This window comes from Phalacrocorax aristotelis, chromosome 3 (genome assembly GCF_949628215.1).
Source record: "Phalacrocorax aristotelis chromosome 3, bGulAri2.1, whole genome shotgun sequence".
NCBI classification, from domain to species: domain Eukaryota; kingdom Metazoa; phylum Chordata; class Aves; order Suliformes; family Phalacrocoracidae; genus Phalacrocorax; species Phalacrocorax aristotelis.
Genome location: NC_134278.1, coordinates 51,318,635 through 51,339,910, shown reverse-complemented (window position 1 = coordinate 51,339,910; position 21,276 = coordinate 51,318,635). Strand labels below are relative to the sequence as shown.

Here is a 21,276-nt window from a genome sequence, read left to right as displayed (position 1 = left end):
ATAAAAAGTATTTATGCATTTCTCTTGATCTGGTCTTTAAAAAAAAATAAAGAAAGGCATCAAGCCCCACCCCACCCACCACTTGTTATTCAGATCCCACAGTTTAGGAAAAGGGTATGAAGAAATGAAGGTCAATAATAATAAAATCAGAAGATTGTCAAAGCAGTTGACTTCTACACATAGATATACATTTTGATGTGACAGCTGTGCTAAGTCTGAGAACTGTATATTGGCATAGCTAACAGCAAAAACCACGCCCTGCTGGCAGCTTATTCAGGATTTCTGAAAAACAGCACAGGAAGTCAAGCAACATTAATAAAATAAAGCATGTTTTATCTTCCATTCGTTTACATTTTTTTCTCTTCTCAAATATACTTTAATTTTTTCTCTAAACTATTCTGATAGTTTATTCTATTTCATTACTTGGGATGAAAAGACACATCTTCATCGATTTTTATTTCAAAAATATGTGTATGCACAATACTGTAAGGGCTGTAATCAGAGTATTAAAGCAATTATCTCCTACTCATGCCAATGTAGCCATCTGGAGCAGAAACAATGGGTATATTCCCATGCCCAGAGATAGACTTGTTAGCGGGACTTAGTAAATGGTGGAGAACAGGCAGGGCAACACACTTGAGTTCCACGAACTGTATATGTCCTAGACAGAAGGAATGGTCCTGTCTCTTTCGGAAGTACTGTATCAGGCCATGCTAGCAAATTTTCTCCAGTGCCTTCAGAAACTACGCAGACATACCCAGTTTTGCTGCTTGCATAAATGATACGCAACATGGCAACAGAAAGTCTCCTTTTCTATATTCACTGTCCTTTCACTTGAATCACCTATTATATAGAAGTAATATATGAAACTCATTATGAAATATCTTCTTTCTGATGGAGAGGCAAATACAATATAGGACAAGCACAGATAAGTCAAAAGACGTTTCGACGTCAGGAAACGTCATCTTTCTTCTCTTCCTATATCCTTGATTTCGTTATGGGTTTTCATTATTTCCTTTGCTGCTGTGCCCAAGGCACCGCACAGAGAGGTGAGAAGAGATTATATAAAGAACTTGGCCAATAGTTTTATAGAAACAAAAAATTACTTGGAACACCTTTCTTCACTGAACTATTTATTACATGGAGGTGTCATTTTGTTAGCGAGAAAACATTTTGGTTGCATATTATAAGTGCCCAGAAGAAATTCTGGCCAGAATGAAAGGTAAAACTAATTAACAAGTAAATCAAGCATATAAACTTTTTTTTTTTTTAAAAGTGTTTCATCTTATTTGAGAACAGTATCTCTGACATATAAGAGACAGTTGTTTAAGCAAGTAACAGATGAAAGGGAGACTAGGACATTCGTCTGTTTGCAATATATCAGCTGAATTCATTTTTGACATACAATAATGTTTGGAACCAGGAAACAATAAAATCATGTTGCACGTTTCACATGTGCCTGAAATAGCGGTTGGTTGTATGGCTGATATGAGCTAGCATCAAGAGAAGCCTTGGGAGACAATACAAAAGGATGGAAATTTAGAAAAAGTCATATCACATGCTAGCTGCCACAACTGGCTAATGAGATAAGCCGCCAACAGGCATTGAATGCACTGTTTAAATACTTGCAATTTTCCCGAGACAAAAATCTAAATGCAGATATTCAGATCTACCATTTGTGATATAGAGCTTTAAGATTCTCAGAATGAACAAAAATACAATCAGCAAAATTCCTAAAAGAGATTATTTAGTTAACAAGGTTTTTTGTATGTTTTGGTTTGGTGTGGGATTTTGTTTGTTTGTTTGAGGTTGGTTTTTGGTTTGTTGTTCCGCCCCCAGTAATTTTAATCCTTAAAAAAATCATTCCACATTGTGAAGCACTCTAAAAATTACTTTACAATTGTTATACTTTGCCTTTACCACTTATGTATATTACTGTGCAATTACAATGGAATGCAAATGAAGAAAAATAGTCTTCAAATAGGCCAGACATGGCTGAAAGGCAGGTAGAAAATCATGGGCTTCCTGGTATGCACAGCTGCAGACTAAGTGCCTTACACAAAAAAAACCCACAAATGTTATCTTCATCACCTAATCTTAAATACAACAATGACTTAATAAATCTGACCATCAAAAATACACCTGTATATTGTTTAATTAGACAGTGGTACTTGTACTTCAGTAAAATAGTGAAGCATTTCACTGCAGGATAGAATTTCATATGAAATGGAACTTCTTTTTCAGTACAACAGGAAAATAACATACTAAAGCAAATCCTCCTAAACACCAACATCCAACATTTTTTGTAATCTCTTGAAGGTTAGTTGTTTTAAGTTTTGGTAAAATCTTAAAAAACATTTAAAAAGTTTTTGACAGGCTGACCAAATTATTTCGTTAACAGCATGTATTTTTTTAAATTTATTAGAGCACTATCAAACAAAGAACCAGAACAGCAAAATACCTTCGCCTGGTCTGTGACAGACCAAGGGTGTTCTTGTGATGCAAATAAAAATCAGTGGGAAGTTCCCAGAGATGAGGTTTTCCTTCTGCAGGCTTGAATACTCCCAGAAAGAGATTGATAGAATCTTGCCTGTCTGCATCTGTTAGACAAAAGGTACACTTAATGCCAGGATCATTGCAAAGCTCATTCAGGTAGCTGCTTGCCCGTTATGTTTGCTCCTCACAGACTGAGCATGTATGTCCTACAACTTTTACAGGGACCTCTGAGCTTTAACCACCATAATGAAACTTTATTTAGGCCTGACCTTCTGCCACACTGCAGTGCACGTGGGGCTGGTACCAGCACTGCCCCTTTCCTTGGCTTCTCTCACAGGAGTTGAGGCAGAAGCTCTGCTTAGAGGCTTTGCAAAAGTAAGACCTCATGCTGCAGCTCTGTCTCCCGCCTCTGCGTGTATCTGTATGCATGAAACGTGCATGTATTTATGCGTGTTTCAGGGAATCTGACGTATCATGATGAATTTACTGCAGTCTAAGTTTCTCAAACAACACACACATTATGAATTCTTCAGGGTTTTCTAGCTAAAAAATAATCAGTAAAATGATTAAACTTCACAAAATCTTTTAATAATTCAAACTTCTTTTCCTGTTGGTTTAAATCACCAGTTTCTCTTGCCATATTCTAAACTTCACCAAACTAAATAAGGCAAGTGCTAAAAACCAGTAGTTACATACCACTGTAGATGAAGCATGATAACAAATGTTGTCCACTTACATCTCTAAAACCTCTCTTGCTACCTAGCTGCAAATAGGACGAGTTACAACAGATATGAAGAAAAGCTGGAGTCAGATGAGGGCTTGGGATGGTGAACGGTGAAAAGACAGCTTTGCAAGCAGAGTTGTAGGGGCAGAGGAAGTCTTACATGCAAAGGATCTTCAGATATAGGGGAATATGTGGTGAACTGAGCTCTATTTGTGCCCTGAGGAATTAGCATGTGGAAAGCTCTCGTCTCCACTCTTGTTTGCACTTCAGTAAACATCAGACAAGCAATAGTTCAGACTAGTTCAATAGATAGTGTTACTCCTTCAGTTCTCTTCACATTTCAAAAAGAGTATTATGAGAGTTGAGTGTCCCTTTAGCAGCACAGTGCATCAAAAACACAAACTGAAGGCTCAGTATATCAGAAAGCAGGTAAAAAAAAAAAAAAGGTCGTGGTATGACAGCAAGGACAAAGTTGGTTCCTGGCCACCATCAAAGTTTCAGCCAATACCTCCTTCTCCCCAGAATTTAAACATCTCTTCCCTCTGTGCAACATATGATATTTTTACAGGTAATTAAGACACAAAAGCAGCTGACAAATTAAGTGCTATATAGAAATTTGGTGTCAGCAGGACTACAGAAAAGTACTGCACTCTACAGAAGTGTGCATATGTAGAGGTCAATATTTGGAAGTGGGATCTTCTGTATAAACAATCACATGGTGTAACAGGGCAAGGCACCAGGAAAAGGGAAAACCTCTTGATGTTGCTTGGCTCCCCTTTCCTACTTAGAGGACCTCTCATCTGGAATCCATCTTTTTTCTTCCTTTTCTATGCACTCATACTCCCTCCAGATACTTTTACTGTCCTTTTAGAGCACTCTTCCAAAAAGATACTTATTTTACTTCCCTTCTTGCTCCTCACCTTCCCAATTTTATTAAGAGGATCAACTTACAAACATTAACTCTTCTACACAGTAATACTCAAAAGCATAAGTAAGTCCTTATGATTTGCAGGCCATATTGTTTCTGCAAAATAGTGTCATGGTTTAAGCAAGTCATAAGGAGAGAATAAGGAAGGCCAGGAACAGTGCAAGGCGGCTTTGCAAAATTCAGTGAAAAGGTCTGAAAAAAAAAAAACCCAAACCAAACCAAGCAACAACCCTTGAGGACACTGAGAATTAAAAGGAAAGGAAAAGTCACAAGCAATAACACGTATTCTTTCTTCCTGATAAGTTATTTAGTTAGTGGTTTAAAACGTTTTTTTACTAGTACATTTTTAAGACCATTTGAGAAAACAAGAATTGAAGGGGCCATTTAATTGAATTAGCCTAAAATAATTTACTTTTCTCAATCTGAGTTTGCAACTGCACTATATGACAAATTACTACATCATAAGAGATTCAACACAATGGGGATATAATGTCCCATGACTAAAAGGTTATAGTAATTCTGTTTACTTTCATACAACACTAAAAGGTAGTTTACTATGTTCAGTCCTATTTGTGGATAAATAGATTATTCCAGATTCCAGAAGCTTATTATGCATGTTGCAACTCTAGCACTGAAGTATGCAACATCATATTACTTTCTAAAAAGCATAGAAGTCAGAAGAATATTACTTGGAATACTATTTCCTAATTTCTCTGACAATCACAAATGAAAGAAAAATGTTAGAATTCAGCTAATCAGAATGCCTGCCAGAGACGGTGTTGAAGGAACACCTAATTCTTAGCTGAATGATGTTCTTTTTTCTGGTACAGCTCATTTGCTTATAACCAGGGTACTTCAAACAGTTACTTCCCAAACCACACTGCACCCTCTACTTTTTTCAAATGTTAGAATTAAGAACTTGTATGAAAAAAAAAAAGTCAGAATTTTTGCCTGAACCTGTAGGAGTTTTTCAAGTTACCGTAAAATTAATTGTTCAATATTTACAGGAGGATGCCTTGGTTTTCTTCTAAGCTTCAGTCAATAACTTGATGCTGAGAAGATTTTTTTAGTTCTTCATTCTTCTATTATATAGGCAACATACTACAAAATTATAGGTACAGAAAATATATAGAAAAGCTAATCCACATATCATGGTGTGATAAGAAAATCATACCATTTTCTTAAAAGTGTAAATTATTTCTAGAATAATGTATTTTTACAATAGACAAACAGAACAAGTGTTGCTAATTGATTTATTCAGGAGGCACTGTTAGCAGGCCACTTGTAATCTTGTTCTGAATCTGACATACTGTATGACTGCAAGCAATCACTAAAATTTTCTGTGTCTGTTTACTACTGGTACATAAAATTCATAAGCATTAAAAAAAAAGTTTCTCAGATCAGAAACACAAGGAAATGCTGGCTCATGAACTTGCTAGCCCTCAGATTTTTATTTGTGTTTTAAAGGATCTGTGACGGACAGTAATAACAGTAAGTGCAATATAGCAAATCAGTTGTCTCCTAAAAATGCTTCCTTTAAGTCAGCTTTCTGAGAAAACTTCAAGAACAAAATGATCTCTCTCAACATGTCACGTTAACAGGCTTGCCAGATGCCACCAGAACAGGCAGTGCTGGACAGCGAACCTTTACATGTCACTAAAATGAACCGTTTAAAATTTCATACTAAAAATGCAGTAAATACAACATTGAATGCTATGATTCAACAATGCCAACCTCAAACACAAGGAACGCATAAAGCATTAAAAATATTTGGCTCAAATGGGATCAAATACCAAAACCATAAGTAAATTGGGGAAAGCGTGCAGCACCTTTATGAAAGGCTAACATCTGTTTGTGTACTTAACTACAAGTTTGCCCAGGTAACAAGATGGACTGTTTTCATTCTGTATTCTTTCTTCTTTTTGTAACATCCTTTTCAGGACAATTTCTTTTATTACTAAAACACATGCGTATCTTGATTATCCTTGCAAGTAGACCACAACCCCAAATGTGGACCTAGAACTTTGCTCAAGCTTCCACCTAACCGTTTAAGTGGCTGGCATGAGAGCAAACAGCTTCAGAGATTTGTTCCATCTTGCACTTATCATTACAGGTGATACTGCAAGTGTGCTTCCTTTTGCTCATGAGAATTGATGAAGCCGTACCTTATTGCCACTGAAAACAATAAGGGACCATATCACTGAAACAAACAAGCCCTCCGTTTCTCATTTAATTTGTGCAAATATGATACACAAATTAACATTCAGAAACAGTACTTTAAATGCTGTGCTCTCACATTTTGTTACGTACGCAGAATTGTCTCTAACAAAAGCAATAACCTCAGTAAAAGAAACCAGAGATTACTGAAGTATTTCTAGCCAGTGTCCAACTCACTGTTTTAAAGTTCATATAGTTTCTAAATAATTGCAGTCCACCAGGAAAAAAAAAAAAGCAACTTCCTTCCTTGGCTACGCAGCTTTTGTGAAAAGGAGTAACAGAGGACTGACACAATATTTAGAGCACAGCAGCACTCAGTGTTTGTCATCCTGTCATGTCTTAGACTGTCCTTTGATCATTCTTTTAGATCTTTTTTATGCCTTCTAAAAACACTAAGAATTTTTTTTCAGTTATTTTGTGTAAGGTGGCTCAGCATTTTTCAGAGAAGTTTTTCTTAGCAGTGTTGTCCAGAACAAAAGTAGAACAGTATCAATGACATATACGAGCTAGTAAAGGAGTAATTTTATATTTTATGACTTGTTTAACTCAAAAACCAGCTTATTTACTTGGTTGACCTTGCTTATTTAATTTTGTCTTTTCTACCACCAATTCAACAGTTAGTAACTTCTACACATACAAAACAATTATGTGCAGCAGAGCTTGCTTTTTGTTTGAAGTCCCCAGAAACTTCACAAGAAATACTCCACTTGAATCACTCTACTTGTGTTTAGATTTAGATTTACCAATTTCCTTACATTTGTTGAAGCCCTTCTGTCCATCACTAACAGCTCTGTAACAGCCACCTGCTTCTTTATTGATCTACAAATGTCACTGGCAGTCTCACTGCCACATATTTACATTTTCTAAATACTTCTTACATCAGTTCAGTAACTTTTATCAAATAAGGCTGCATGCTACAACATGCAATTGCTTAGGATAGAAATACTTCATCGAATCAGAATACCGCTTTGATATCCTTCAGATTTTACTGGCTTATTTGGAAATTATAGTATAGAGGATCTCTGGCATTAGATCACAGTATGGATTTTTGAAACATCACAAGAAAGATGCTTTTTAAATAATGGCTTAAAAGAAAGCATTTAAAATTAAACTTACCTGAGAAAGCATTACTATAATACCTTGAGAGTGTTTGCATAATATCTTTGGAATGCTGAGTCCATGGAGCTATCTTTCTATAGGTTTTTACTCTGTGGACAAGCTGAGAACCTCCATATTGAAGAGAAAGCGTGTCTCCGTGATCTTCATATAATTCTTCAAATAATCTGAAGGAAAAGCAAAATGTGTGATCTATCAAACTGCTGAAAAGAGTTTAAGAGAAGAAATAATGAAGTATTGTAATAATAAAGTTTTTCTGTTTAACAACCAATCCATTTTCTTCTCCTAAGTACTTGTCAGTTTACAAAAACAAGTATTTAATTAAACATGCTATTAACTTACAAACACTGAATTTTGAAGCTGTGTCTCTATTCTTTATTGGATAAATACGTGGAAATTTTGTTCAGATATAACAATTGCTAAGAAGGATTAGACTGTAAGATTTTCACTGATTTATAATGCGTTCACACTACAGAACATGCACTTCTGTAGATTCAAGGAGAAGATTAACATGTCCTACTAGCCCATGGAGAGAAAACAAACTGTATACCTTCACAAACTAATGTATTTTAAATACAATAAATGGGAAAGAACATGTCAATATCTCAAGGCTTTGAAGCTGATAGGAAAGCATATCTACGCTTTCTGTCAAGTCCACTGGGAACGAAGTTAGCATAACTTTCCAAAAACCTCCCTAGTTACAACAATGATGGCTCGAAGGTACAAACTGAATAAACATGACTTGTAAGAAGTGTAAGTGGCAGTCAGACACCATTTGCTGGAGCTGAAAAACATGAGGTAAGAAGGTAGAAAGAGTTGACTGCTAAGATGAACAAGGAGAGCTGACTAAAAGCACCACAGTCCTCTAACACCAAGCAATGACAGTAGACTCCAACTGAGAGTAAAAATTATCAAGCTCCCCATCAATGACAAAAACAAGACAACAGTCTCAGAAAACAAGGCTATCCTACGGACATGACACCCAGTCATGTCATGGTCATGGTCATGGTGTCAAGATAACAGACTGAAAAGTGCTTCTCAGACACAGAGACTATGGCCTTACTTAAGCAAGACAATGACAAGGATGACACCTTGCTAATAGAGGCTGAAATTTTAGTTAGGAGGCAGAAAACCAAAACAGAACAAAACAAAAAAATTCCCAACCAGCAAACTTGTGGAAACGTATTTCACATCAGTATAGGAAGACACAGTAACTCAGGCATCTGCATGTGACACACTGTAATACCTGAGAAGAAAGAAGTCCTTAATAAGTGGAAAGGAGGATAGAAACAAAAAACAAAAAAACCCAACAAATTAAAAAAAAACAAAACAAAACAACAAAAGCATTCCCTTAAGAAAGTCCTCCTCAAAAGATTTTGGATGAAGAACACTTATCTGAGCAGCAAATCAATTTCTGTAAAAACAAAATAGCTGTCCAGCAAATCTTCTGCCCAAAGTCAAGTACAAGAAGATCAATTAGGAGGAAATGTGTGGTTATTAACTTAAAAAAAAACCAACCAAAACAAAACAAACAAAAAAACCACACCAAAAAAAAACTACAAAAAAAGAAAAAACCCCAACAAACCAAAAAAACAACAAGGAAGCTAAAACCCACTTGCCTCCACACAAATTATTCAGAGCTCATGATACTGTGTCTAAGAATCTCCTGTTTGTTCCTTTGGGTTTGGTGGGTATATTTGTTTGGATTTTGGGGTTGGGTTTTTTTTTTGTTACATTTTGTTTTTTATACAAGGGGAAAGACAGCAATGCTGGTCAAGTAAAAGCTAAAATAAACCTGGGTGAAGGCAAAAACTGGCAGGTAAAAAGGATGATAACTCTCAAAAATTTCCCAGTCAGCCATGGGGGACTGATGAACAGGGTTCCAATGACCTGGCAATAAATGTTCACAAAAAGCAGACAACTTTAAATTCATTAAAGATGTTGATCCACTTGATTTGGAAAGGACTTGTAGAATGAAATTACCCTTCCACAGCCTCAAAATATTAAGCCTGCAGTCAAACGAAGACTAGTCTTCTGCAGAAAGAAAAGTTAACTACATATGATAAAATAAGCTGCTAAGGTAAACTTTATCTAGGAAACTTCCTAGATAGGACAACAATTACGCTGAAGGAATCACTAAGAAATATAGCTTTCAGAAACGGTCCTGTGCAACAGTGTAATTAAGAGGATTAATCTTGCTAGACACAAAATCGGACCGTTCAAGACGCATGGTTTCTTTACCCTTCAGATGGCCAACTGAAAATGCTGACTTCAGAACTCTAATTCAACAGAAATTCTGGACTGTAGGCAGCCAGTGAGACTATATGAGAAAAATCATAGTAGTAAGAAGGACAGTTGAGGAATGTGATGAAAGTGTGCAGACATATTAGCTAAATCAAGGAAGACAGACTGCTACAGATTACCCTCTTTGGCCAGTTAGAAAAGCATAAATGAAGAGGCAGAGTACACTGGAAGCAGATATTCAATGTGAGACAATGCAGGGAACAAGAATTCAGGAGGTCACAATGAGAGGCTGCACAACAGAGAGACAGTATCACACATGCCTGTCTTCAGAATCTGGCGCACTATGGAGCAGGATTTTTAAATTATTCTGAATACAGTAATTCAGAAACAAATCTTAACAGATGACAAAATCTGTTTTAGTCATCTAGTGCAATGGAGAAGATAAAAATATAAGTCAAATGTGGCCAGATAAAAGTAACCTTTTATGTCAGGCTAATAGCTACATTTCAGAGAGATCATGAGAAATAAGGTATCAGGAAAATCAGAGACAAAGCAACTACTATAATCTTAAGAGATGATGGTAAGAGATGGAAATGTGCGTGGCTGGGGCATAGAGAGGAAACAGGAAGAAGAGAAGACAGACAGAAAACATGGGACTATTGCAGCTGGAAGCAACAGAGGAAATTTGGGCTCCCAAAACAGGGGTGGGAAGTGGGGAGGGTAGTAAAGCCTAAGGAAAGAGAGTAAAATGTAGCCTGAGGTGCTGAAGTAAGTGGTAGCTGTAGAGGATACCACAGAGAGGGGATATAAGACACCAGTCCATCTCCTGAATCCCCTCTAGTTCGAACCCAAGAGTCTTGATTGCCGAGTCCCCAGGAGTCTGCACAGCAAATGGTATTTGCAACAGCAGTTGCTGGTTCCCAGACATAAACATGCAGCACCCAGCAGCTGGGACGTGGTAGATGAGAGTCATTGCTAGCACACCTAGGAAGCAAGCCAGTGGGTGCTTTCTCTGGCCATCAGGCAGAGGCCAGGAGCCACCAGCAGCACAGTGAGCCAACATGGTGCAAGTGAGGTTGTTTCTGTGTCACATACCAGCTCCTGGCACCAGGCAAGTGATGGAAGCTAATGAGAGAAAGAAGAGGAGCTGAAGGGCTGTATCAAGTAAAGGGGAGGGGAAATTGAGTACTTTGTCTTTTCTGAAATAGGAGTTATGTCTCCTTTTTCCAAAAGTATCAAACCACTAGTCAAAACCACCAATGAAGCCATAAGTTTCATGACAACAGCTTTAAGGGATAAAAACACATCATCTCAAGGACTCTTACATTAATTTCTGAAGCATATTCACAAGTTAGGAAGCTTAGTTCCCCCTGACCCCCAAAACATTTCAATTTAAATGCTAGGTTTTCTTAAATGGTTTGAGGATGCTTGAATAAGTATCACTGATACTTGATCTGGGAGAAAAATTTTGCTGAAAACTTTTCTTCAATAAAGCAAAAAGTACAAAATTTTTCCAAAGGAAAAGCAGGAAATAGCAAAGTAAGATTTACTTCTATACAAATGTCAGTTTGGCATTCTCCATAAAAGCATGTACTGTTTTCAGTTTTTGTATTTCGTCAGCATTTTGCCTCAAGCAAGTTAAGTAAGTGTAAGAGACTGGGGTGGGTTTTTTGTTACATTTATTTAAAAGAAAAACTCAGGTTTAAGTGTAGGCATATAAAGAGAATGAATTCAATCAGTTATCTTGTAAGAAGCTTGATGAACGTACTTTTTCAGAAGAGAAAATTTTCCGCGTGACTGGATTTTCTCAAGAAGACTTCAAGTATGGAAGATTATTTAAACTTGGATGAATAAACATTATCAAATCATACGAAGAATTGAACACTTTTCCTCTACATACACTTAATTTTCCTAAATCTCTTGAGACAAAATTAAAAAATAAAACCATGACACACTTACCTAACAGCATCCGTATCAAATTGTAAGTTTGGTTTATCAATCAATCCTAAAGAATAGAGTTGGTAGGCCAAAGCACATTTTCCCACCATAAATTGGGCTGTGTTCGTGCGATCTAAACAGTCCACACAATTGGTTCGGAGAACTCCAGTCTGGTAAAGCAACCCAAATGAGAGATTATTCTTAATTAACAAACTACTACACTCATGATTATTACTTTTTTCCTACTATGCAAGACTTGTCAAATCTCAAATTATGTTAGTTCAGAAAAATTTGAGGAAATATATTTCTAAAAATTTTAAAAACGCAATTAATCTCTAGCAAGCCACATCAGACTGCCGTAATGCCTTCTTTCAAAATATTCTTTTGTATGATCACACAAACTGCATTTCTCCTTCAACTCACAAACAGCCCTAAAGATTTACCTTGAAAAGCTATGGTATTTCAGTGAAGAAGGTCTTATTTTCAAGTATGCTCTCACTACTGCAAAAAATAAAGCACACTTCTAACTTGCTGTGGTTCTACTGTGATGGTGCTTATATTTTAAGCTCTCCTTATCTGGAGCAACGCACGTGAACATCTTGTTGAAGGTAACCGTCATGCACAATTCCTTTATGCTACTTGCACCACCATTCTTCAATTCCATAATGCACACTAAGTTATTTTATAATATGAACAGCTGCAAGAAACATTTTAATATAACAACCTTTGGGATTCTTCTGCACAAATATATATGGCTACATCCAAGCTAGTCAACTAAACTTTTATTGCCTTATTAAGAAGCACTTTTTGGGTGTGACTCACAAGACGCCTATTCCGAGATGAACTGTGATCCAAATACTTACATGTATGTCAATAGTGACTACCTCAAACAATTAAAGTTGAAAGATAAAATAATCATTCTCCTAATACAGGTAAACCTGTAAGACTAACATTAAAAAAATCTAACTAGCACCGACATGTTTTATTTTAAACCAGGTCAAATTCTATCTACTCTGCTCTTTATCTGCCCTCAACAAACATATCCCAGTGATCAGCTAGTAAGGGAATGGCCACATGCTTTCTAACTTTCATGAACTACAAAATTATACATGGCAAGTCAAAAGCAACTAAGGCTTCTTAAGAATACGCCTTGTGTTCAGAGTATATAATCATAACATTCAGGTATAAACCTGGTACTGTATGGTCTACAGTTTAGTCAGCACTTCTCTGACCTTAAAAAAAGCATTGTTTCTAGTTTTACTTTCTTTTAGTGATGGAAATTGGAACAATGGACAGAATATTCAGCATTGGTGAAAATGCTTTTAATAACCCATTTTCAAGTGTATGAACACATCACCAGGCTTAAATATGCTTATTCCTCACCTCTTCTGTACAAAATCATATTTTGCAGTTTACAAAAATGCTGCTGTTTTAACTTTCACTGCACTGGTAACACTACAGACTAAATAGTAATGGAAACTAGCTTAAAATGTGAGCATTTCTCAGACTACCTCCAGCAAAACCACAATTCCAACAGCATAAGGTTTTGTGGTATCATGCAAGGACCTTGAGCCCTACTTTCCAATTGGATTTCTGGGATGGACAGCAATAATGCTGTTTACTATAAATATTAATTTAAGGGCACTCTGCAAATCACCTATCGGGTATTTAAGTGAATGGCTCACTGGTGCTTTGCGAGTGCTGATCTACGTCATTATAACTATGAACTAATACAGTATATTTTGGTACCTGCAAGCGACCAGTGGAAACAACATAACCGCCCAGTTCATTCCACCTGAAAGAGAATCAAAACAGAATGAGTTACAAATCATTAGAAAAACCCAAACAGATCATACCATGTATTGATCTACTCAGTGAAAAAGGGTGACAATTAAAAACCTGCCACAAAGCAAACCTGATATCCCTGAATAGCAGAAAGCAGTGAAAGCTCTATTCAGCAGTACGATGTTGTATTTAAACCACATTGCAAAAAATTAAGAAAAAAAATCTAGTCTTAAAGCAGAAATATTCCAAAGCCATACAAAATATTTCCTTTGCTCCCCATAAAACAGAGTATGAGCAACACAAGTGTTGGCAGATCAGGTCTTAAGCGTACAAAAATTGAAGTAGGTACAATGCCAACGACTGGAAGGTAGAGGCATAACATACACTGTAGCACAAGGTGGTTGATTTAAATCTCCCCTTCATACTGATTCTAGGAACACATGCTGGATATCTACATACATGCATATTGTCCAGGTCCTGCAATTCTGTATAGGCCTTAACTGTACCCCAGAGCCAGAGAACATGAATCAGAAATTAATGACATTTTGAGGTAGAGGAGCAGTTATGCTCAGTGCAAGTAACCCCTGAACTATTGAATATTTTCAAGTTAGTAGGGTTACCTATAACCTGACCAGAGCGCTGCTACGGCAAGCCTATATACTACATTTGAGATGCATCAGACTGTCTCTGTGGAACACAGCATTTACAGTCACCGTGTTTGCTGCACTGCATGGCAGAGAAAAGCTCTAAGAAACCCTGTAAGAGTTTTAGCTCAGACTGTTTCTCAATAACAATAGGCTAAAAAGGCAAAGATGCTTTTTGTGTAAAATACGAACACCCATTTGGGTAGTGATGAATTAGACCCCTAACATGAAAACTTGAATCAAAAACTTATCGAACACCTAATGTGGAAGTTATTTCACTTCTGGATTTTCAAGGCCTTGAAAGAATTCAGCTGATTACCTCACTGTACTTCTGCAGCAGTCTAAGTAAATACAGTTTCTATTTTTAAAAAAGTTTTAAATTTTCTATATATGAATACCATAAAATCCATCAGAAAACACTGGACCCAGTAACATTTAGATGACAGTTATCTTACTAGTATGCCTCAAAAGAAGCCACTTACTAAATTCCAAATGTTGTTTGCTTTGTTAAATTTACCCCCAAGTTTAGGATTCCTTTGGTTAAGGTGAAAAAAACCCACCTTTATGTAAACACACACAGCACAGATTACAAGTTACAAATAATGGTTTGAAGTAAGAATTCATTACAAGTAGAACAGCAGCAGCATAATTGTATTCTTTCACAGTATTAGTATTTCTTAGTATGTGCCTCTGACTGCAATCCTTTTAGCTATAACTGAATAACAAATTGTATTTTCTCATAGTAATTTAAGCCTTAAAATGAAAAATAATGTAATAGACATAGAAATTCCAGACATCTCTCCAAGGAACAGATATTATTCATAATGCATCAATTAAATTATATGTACTTTTCATCTGGCCGTAAGATACTGCAGTAGGAATCAGGTCGATTTACAAAAAATCCAGTTTTCTTTACCACACTTTCTGCAATCACATTCAGCCTATCAAGGACATTGCAAAGTTTGCTGAGGAGAGAAAACAAAAATACACAGTCAAAATACATTAATACTAAAAAAAATTTTCACTGCTGCAAAGTCTTTTAGTAATAAAAATTATTTAAAGGAAGACTCCCATCACAACTTTATTCATCCAACAGTCATTATGACTATAGTTTTCTTAGATTTTACAGACTTAGGAAACAGACACTGACTGTATCTGAGCAATTTTGTTTACTTTTTAATAAAATATCTCACATAAACTAGAAGCGAAGACTTCAAAAATCTTGTTCAAAGCCCTTGGGTATTTTTTATATCTGTACTAGGGTGGACATTTAAAATAATACACCTCAAGCCTAGAGCTAGAAGGGGAATCCTTTGATCACCTGGTATCATTTCCCATATAGGACAGACCACAGAACAGTGGAGGTTGGAAGGAACCTCTGGGGGTCTTCTTGCCCAACCCCCCTGCTCAAGCAGGGCCACCTAAAGACGGTTGCCCAGGACCGTGTCCAGGTAGCTTTTGAAGACCTCCAAGGATGGAGACTCCACAACCTCTCTGGGCAACCTGTGCCAGGCCTTCATCACCCTCACAGTGGAAAAAGTGTTTCCTTAAGTTCAGAGGGAACCTCCTCTGTTTCAGTTTGCGCCCAATTCCTCTGGTCCTGTCACTGAAAAGAGCCTGGAACTGTCCATGTGAAACTCAAAAACTTGCATCTAGCTTATCTTCTGAAAGGAAAGCCTTGTTTTGAGAGTTGCTATTTAATAGTAACACAAACAACTGCATATACATCTAACTGTACACAATGCCATTTTAGAATAAAAAAGCAGTGTGAAAACACATCAAACTTCAAAGAAACAGTTTCATACCTACGTGACCAACCCTACCAATCAACTTGTAATCTCAAACAGGGAATAAGGATTGTTTTCTGATGCTTTTTTCATAAAATCTTGATTGACAAACATTAATTATAGTCCTGCCCTTTGAGCCATACCAGTCTTCCTGTTGTTTTGCTCAAACTAATACAGTAACAGATACCTGAAAGTTGATCCAACAATTCTTATCATTCTTCTAGAATTTCTGGCATTCTAAGCCTCTCTAGACATATGCAGATCAGAGAACTTTACAAGTGAGTTGTGTGTTACTTAAGGATAGCAATCTATACCTGTAGATTTAAAATGCTTGTGCCTTGTAAATACTTCTACATTTAGGAAAACATTAATCCTTTTCACATGACCCTAGTTCAGCATTCTATTGTTCAAAATTACAGAATAAAAAGTTATAGAATATATTTGCCTTTCCAAGATACGTGCTTCTAATAATCTAAATTAGTATCTTTATCAATGATCTGGATGAGGGGATTGAGTGCACCCTCAGTAAGTTTGCAGAAGACACCAAGTTGGGTAGGAGTGTTGGTCTGCCTGAGGGTAGGAAGGCTCTGCAGAGGGACCTGGACAGGCTGGGTCGATGGACCAAGGCCAATTGTATGAGATTCAACAAGGCCAAGTGCCGGGTCCTGCACTTGGGTCACAACAGCCCCATGCAATGCTACAGGCTTGAGGAAGAGTAGCTTGAAAGCTGCCTGGTGGAGGAGAAGGACCTGGGGGTGCTGGTTGACAGCTGCCTGAACATGAGCCAGCAGTGTGCCCAGGTGGCCAAGAAGGCCAACAGCATCCTGGCTTGTATCAGGAATAGTGTGGCCAGCAGGAGCTGGGAGGTGATCGTGCCCCTGTACTCGGCACTGGTGAGGCTGCACCTCGAATAGTGTGTTCAGTTTTGGGCCCCTCACTACAAGATGGACATTAAGGTGCTGGAGCATGTCCAAAGTAGGGCAACAAAGCTGGTGAAGGGTCTGGAGAACAAGTCTTATGAGGAGTGGCTGAGGGAACTGGTGTTGTTTAACCTGGAGAAGAGGAAGCAGAGGGGAGACCTTATCGCTCTCCACTGCTACCTGAAAGGAGGTTGTAGCGAGGTGGGCATTGGTCTCTTCTCCCAAGTTACTAGTGAGAGAATGAGAGGAAATGGCTTCAAGCCGCATCAGGGGAAGTTTATCTTGGATATTAGGAAAAACGTCTTCACTGAAAGAGTGGTCAGGCTTTGGAACAGGCTGCCCAGAGAGGTGGTTGAGTCACCATCCCTGGAGGTATTTAAAAACGTGTAGATGCGTCCCTTCAGGGCATGGTTTAGGAGGCATGGTGGTGTTAGTTTGATGGTTGGACTTGATGATCCTAGAGGTCTTTTCCAACCTTAATGACTCTATGATTCTATGATATGTTTTATAACATTGAAATTAATGCCCTCATTTCCTTTTGGAAGAGGAAATGGAAGAGACTGACACAAACCCCCTTGTTTTCCAAAATCTTGTAACTCAATAAATTCATTGACTGAAATTGAACACATGACAAAATAAAAAGTGAATGTTGACGGGGTTTTTGTGGCTGGTCTCTAAAAATTTCCTTTGCAGAAAGTTTCAAAGTTCTCAGGCCTTGCTCCACTTTGGTAAGAAACCATAGAAAACATTTAAACCCCTCAAAAAGCTGAGGTGTTATTCTGTACATAGATCTCAATAAAATTCTCTCATAATTCTTAATCTACATCCAACAGAAAAGCAACACACTCAGTAGCATACTCAGCAGCATTTGTATTGTGGCTAAGAGCACTAGTACAAAGAATGATCTTTTCTACCTTTTTGTGTATTTGGCCATATCCCAGGGTATATATATAATTGCATGCTCTGGGGGTAAAAACTGGTTGAGATATGTCACAGCAGCCACAAGTTCTTCACTAAGAATCCTTTCATGCTTTCTTTTTTCACGTTCCTTTAGCGAAAAGAAAAGGAATTTTCATTAACAAATGTATGCAACCCATATACATACATATATACATGTATGTATATAAAACAGAAATTAAAAGTGGAAGCTGTAACAACAGTGGGCATTTCTTTATATCTAGTACAATTAAATTATGAACAGAAGAGACAGAAAAATCTAAGTATTCTGGGTTTCTAACAATTGATCGGTATAGTAGTAAAAGTCACCTGTTTCAACTGTGCATAACCATTGATTGAGAAATGGAATCCTGTAAGAGCTAAGAAGAGCACATGGAAACAAAAGTGGTAATACAGAGGAAATGGAAAAAGACAAAAGAGAAGGAAAGAGACATGCAGAAAGGAAAGTATCCCATTCAATTCTGGGGTAACAAGAGGACCCAGGCGAATTCTTCTCCATTACTGACAGGAGATGGGGAACAACAGCTCCCAGCTTTGCAATAATTAAAAAAAATTTAAATTATGTTGCCAGTGTCTGAATATACTGTATGTTTTGGCACTCTATATATTAGCATGGCTTTCCTCTCAACTTCATCCAAACTAAAACCTATATTGAAACTATGTTACAGAAACAGCTTTAAATATATGTAAGAGCCATCCTAAGTAAACAAACCCAAAGGAAGCCTAATACATTTGTTACTGGTTAAAAAGTTTCTAGGACAGACAGATACAGGAGGTCATAGATTTGTAGTTCATCAACATTTATGAAGTCAAATAATAAAAGTACTGGAGATAGAAGTGCCTAGCTTTTGTGTAAAAGCACCAGCAACCTCCAGAAACAGGTGTTCAGATTTGGGGCCTTCCCCCCCTTGGCTTTTTTTTTATTTTTTTATTTAAGCAGTAAATAAAGTAATAAAGGAACAAGAATTATAGCATCCTAATACTGAGCATCTACAGAAAGGGAAAGTAAGAGATGCATTTTCAGCCACTGTATCAAAAGCCCTGTGAATAAAAGCATATAATGATTCATGTGTCCAGGTCATGTGAGCCTACGCTCACACTATAACGACAGCTTTTGTTGTATGGCTGCAAGGGATAAAATAATTTTCTTGTCAACAAATGCTATCCTAAGTTGATTCCACAGACTCTTGGACAGTCTTAAAAGTGCTCCTACCCAGGAAAGCTTCTAGAAATATAAATAGGTTATTTAGTTACCATATATTACAACTTGGAGTTTTAAAAGTCTTCCTTTTGTGTTTTCCCTATTTTTTTAATACTAAGAACATATCCTACATGCACATAAAAGATACTTTTTTTCTACTGAATACAGTTCTACAACATGATAAATGATTATTTTTTTTTAAAGACTAAAAGGAAAGAAGACATGATTCAAGCAAAACAAGTCAGTATATTAAATTCAAATGTGGAAACAGACACCACCACAGAAAATGACCGGATAAGAACAAAAAAAACCCAAACAACAACAAAACCAAAAACCCAAACCCAAACCCAAGATGTAATAACCAAAACTGCAGTGCCACCCAGAATCCAGGCTTTGTACCACAGCCCCATAGCATTTAACTGAATTACTACAGCAATCATGAAGCTCTCCCCATTAGTCCAGCCCTGCTGCCACTGGCACTGCCCATTAGCTAGCACCAAATGCTTCAGTTTTCTCTCCTGCTTGTATTGCCATGACTCTACCAGATGGAGCAAACAAGAAAAGTTAAGTCTATCATAATATTTAAAATCATTCAGACATCTATGCCAAGAAGCCTAAGAACCTCACTTTGCATGGTGCCATACTATCTAACCATGTTTTAGTGCTAAATTAGATTTAGCGGTAAATCTAAGGTGTAATAGCAAAAACCCGAAAACAACAGTGAAAGGTTACTGAAAGAAGTCTATGAATACGGGAAACACCTTTTTTTGAAGGGCTGTAGTGAAAGCAGTTAGAGAATTATGTACTATCCTGTGTAGGATGAGATTGATGAAGAAAATATGGCATTTATAAGCTAGTATTAGTTTATAGCACAACCAAAATTAAGCAGAGACTCTACAGAAATAAGCATCATCTTCAGAATTAGAAAACATATAGAACATATTCAAAATATTGTACCTTCACAAGATTCAAAATAATAATGGGAGAGCCAAATCTCTGAAGCATTTGGTCAAAGTGAAGAGCAGCAACATGTGCAAAAGGATCTGCTTGGTCCACTGCAACAAATACATATATTCAGGGTGATATTAAGCAAGCTACAGAGTCACTTAAATAATTTCCCCTTAAAAGTACTCTTCACAAAATACAGACTAATTCTCTGACAGTAATGATACAGTTACATGCTTTCCCCTCTTTTCATGCAAAAGCTGTTAAAAAAAAAAATCTTCCCTGTTCTAAATTGGAAGCAACTTCTTAATGAAAACTTTCATGAGATGCTTATGAACGAGCAATTACTCTGGCCCCATTACAGAATCACAGAATGGCAGGGGTTGGAAGGCACCTCTGGAGATCATCTTGTCCAACCCCCCTGCTTGGGCAGGGGGCACAGAAATGCGTCCAGGCAGGGTTTTAATATTTCCAGGGAAGGAGACTCCACAGCCTCTCTGGGCAGCCTGTTCCACTGCTCTGGCACCCTCACAGGAAAGAAGTTTTTTCTCATATTCAGGTGGAACTTCCTCTGTTCCAACTTGTGCCCATTGCCCCTTGTCCTGGCATTGGGCACCATTGAAAAGAGTCCAGTCGCATCCTTTTGACACCCACCCTTCAGATATTTATAAGTATTGATAAGATTCCCCCTCAGTCTTCTCATGTCCAGGATAAACAAACCCAGGTCTCTCAGCCTTTCCTCATAAGGAAGATGCTCCAGTCCCCTGATCATCTTGGTAGCTCTCTGCTGGACTTGCTTGAGCAGTTCCACGTCCTTAAACTGGGGGGGCCCAAAACTGGACACAGTACTCCAAATGTGGTCTCACTAGGGCAGAGTAGAGGGGGAGGATAACCTCTCTCGACCTGCTGGCCACTCTCCTTTTAATGCATCCCAGGATACCGTTGGCCTTCTTGGCCACAAGGGCACGTTGCTGGCTCAGGGTCAGCTTGCTGTCCACCAGCACTCCCAGATCCTTCTCAACAGAGCTGCTTTCCAGTAGTTCAGCCCCTAACTTGTACTGGTGCCTGGGGTTGTTCCTCCCCAGGTGTAGGACCTTGCACTTGCTCTTGTTGAATTTCATGAGGTTCCCCTCGGCCCAGCTCTCCAGCCTGTCCAGGTCTCGCTGGATGGCAGCACAGCCTTCTGGCGCATCAGCTCCTCCTCCCAGTTTGGTATCATCAGCAAACTTGCTGAAGTTACACTCTGTCCCTTTGTCCAGGTCATTGATGAATATATTAAACTTAGCCCAGACATTTTCCACCATTTTCAATAGGTTCAAAATTTTACCCACAATCCTAAGATAAATGTAGCTAACTTTGTATACAAAATAAGCA

At 37.7% G+C, this 21,276-nt stretch overlaps 1 protein-coding gene across 1 annotated transcript in view; it reads right to left on the bottom strand.

Moving 5' to 3' along the window:
- FIG4 (FIG4 phosphoinositide 5-phosphatase) overlaps positions 1–21,276 on the bottom strand; it is a 75,497-nt gene that overhangs the window by 29,152 nt on the left and 25,069 nt on the right. Inside the window, exons 10-16 of the mRNA XM_075087429.1 lie at positions 19,915–20,012; positions 17,714–17,847; positions 14,941–15,057; positions 13,413–13,458; positions 11,685–11,833; positions 7,482–7,648; positions 2,462–2,600 (exon numbers count right to left, since the gene is read on the bottom strand). Coding sequence (XP_074943530.1) covers positions 2,462–2,600; positions 7,482–7,648; positions 11,685–11,833; positions 13,413–13,458; positions 14,941–15,057; positions 17,714–17,847; positions 19,915–20,012 — 850 coding nt within the window. The remainder of the gene's footprint in view (positions 1–2,461; positions 2,601–7,481; positions 7,649–11,684; positions 11,834–13,412; positions 13,459–14,940; positions 15,058–17,713; positions 17,848–19,914; positions 20,013–21,276) is intronic.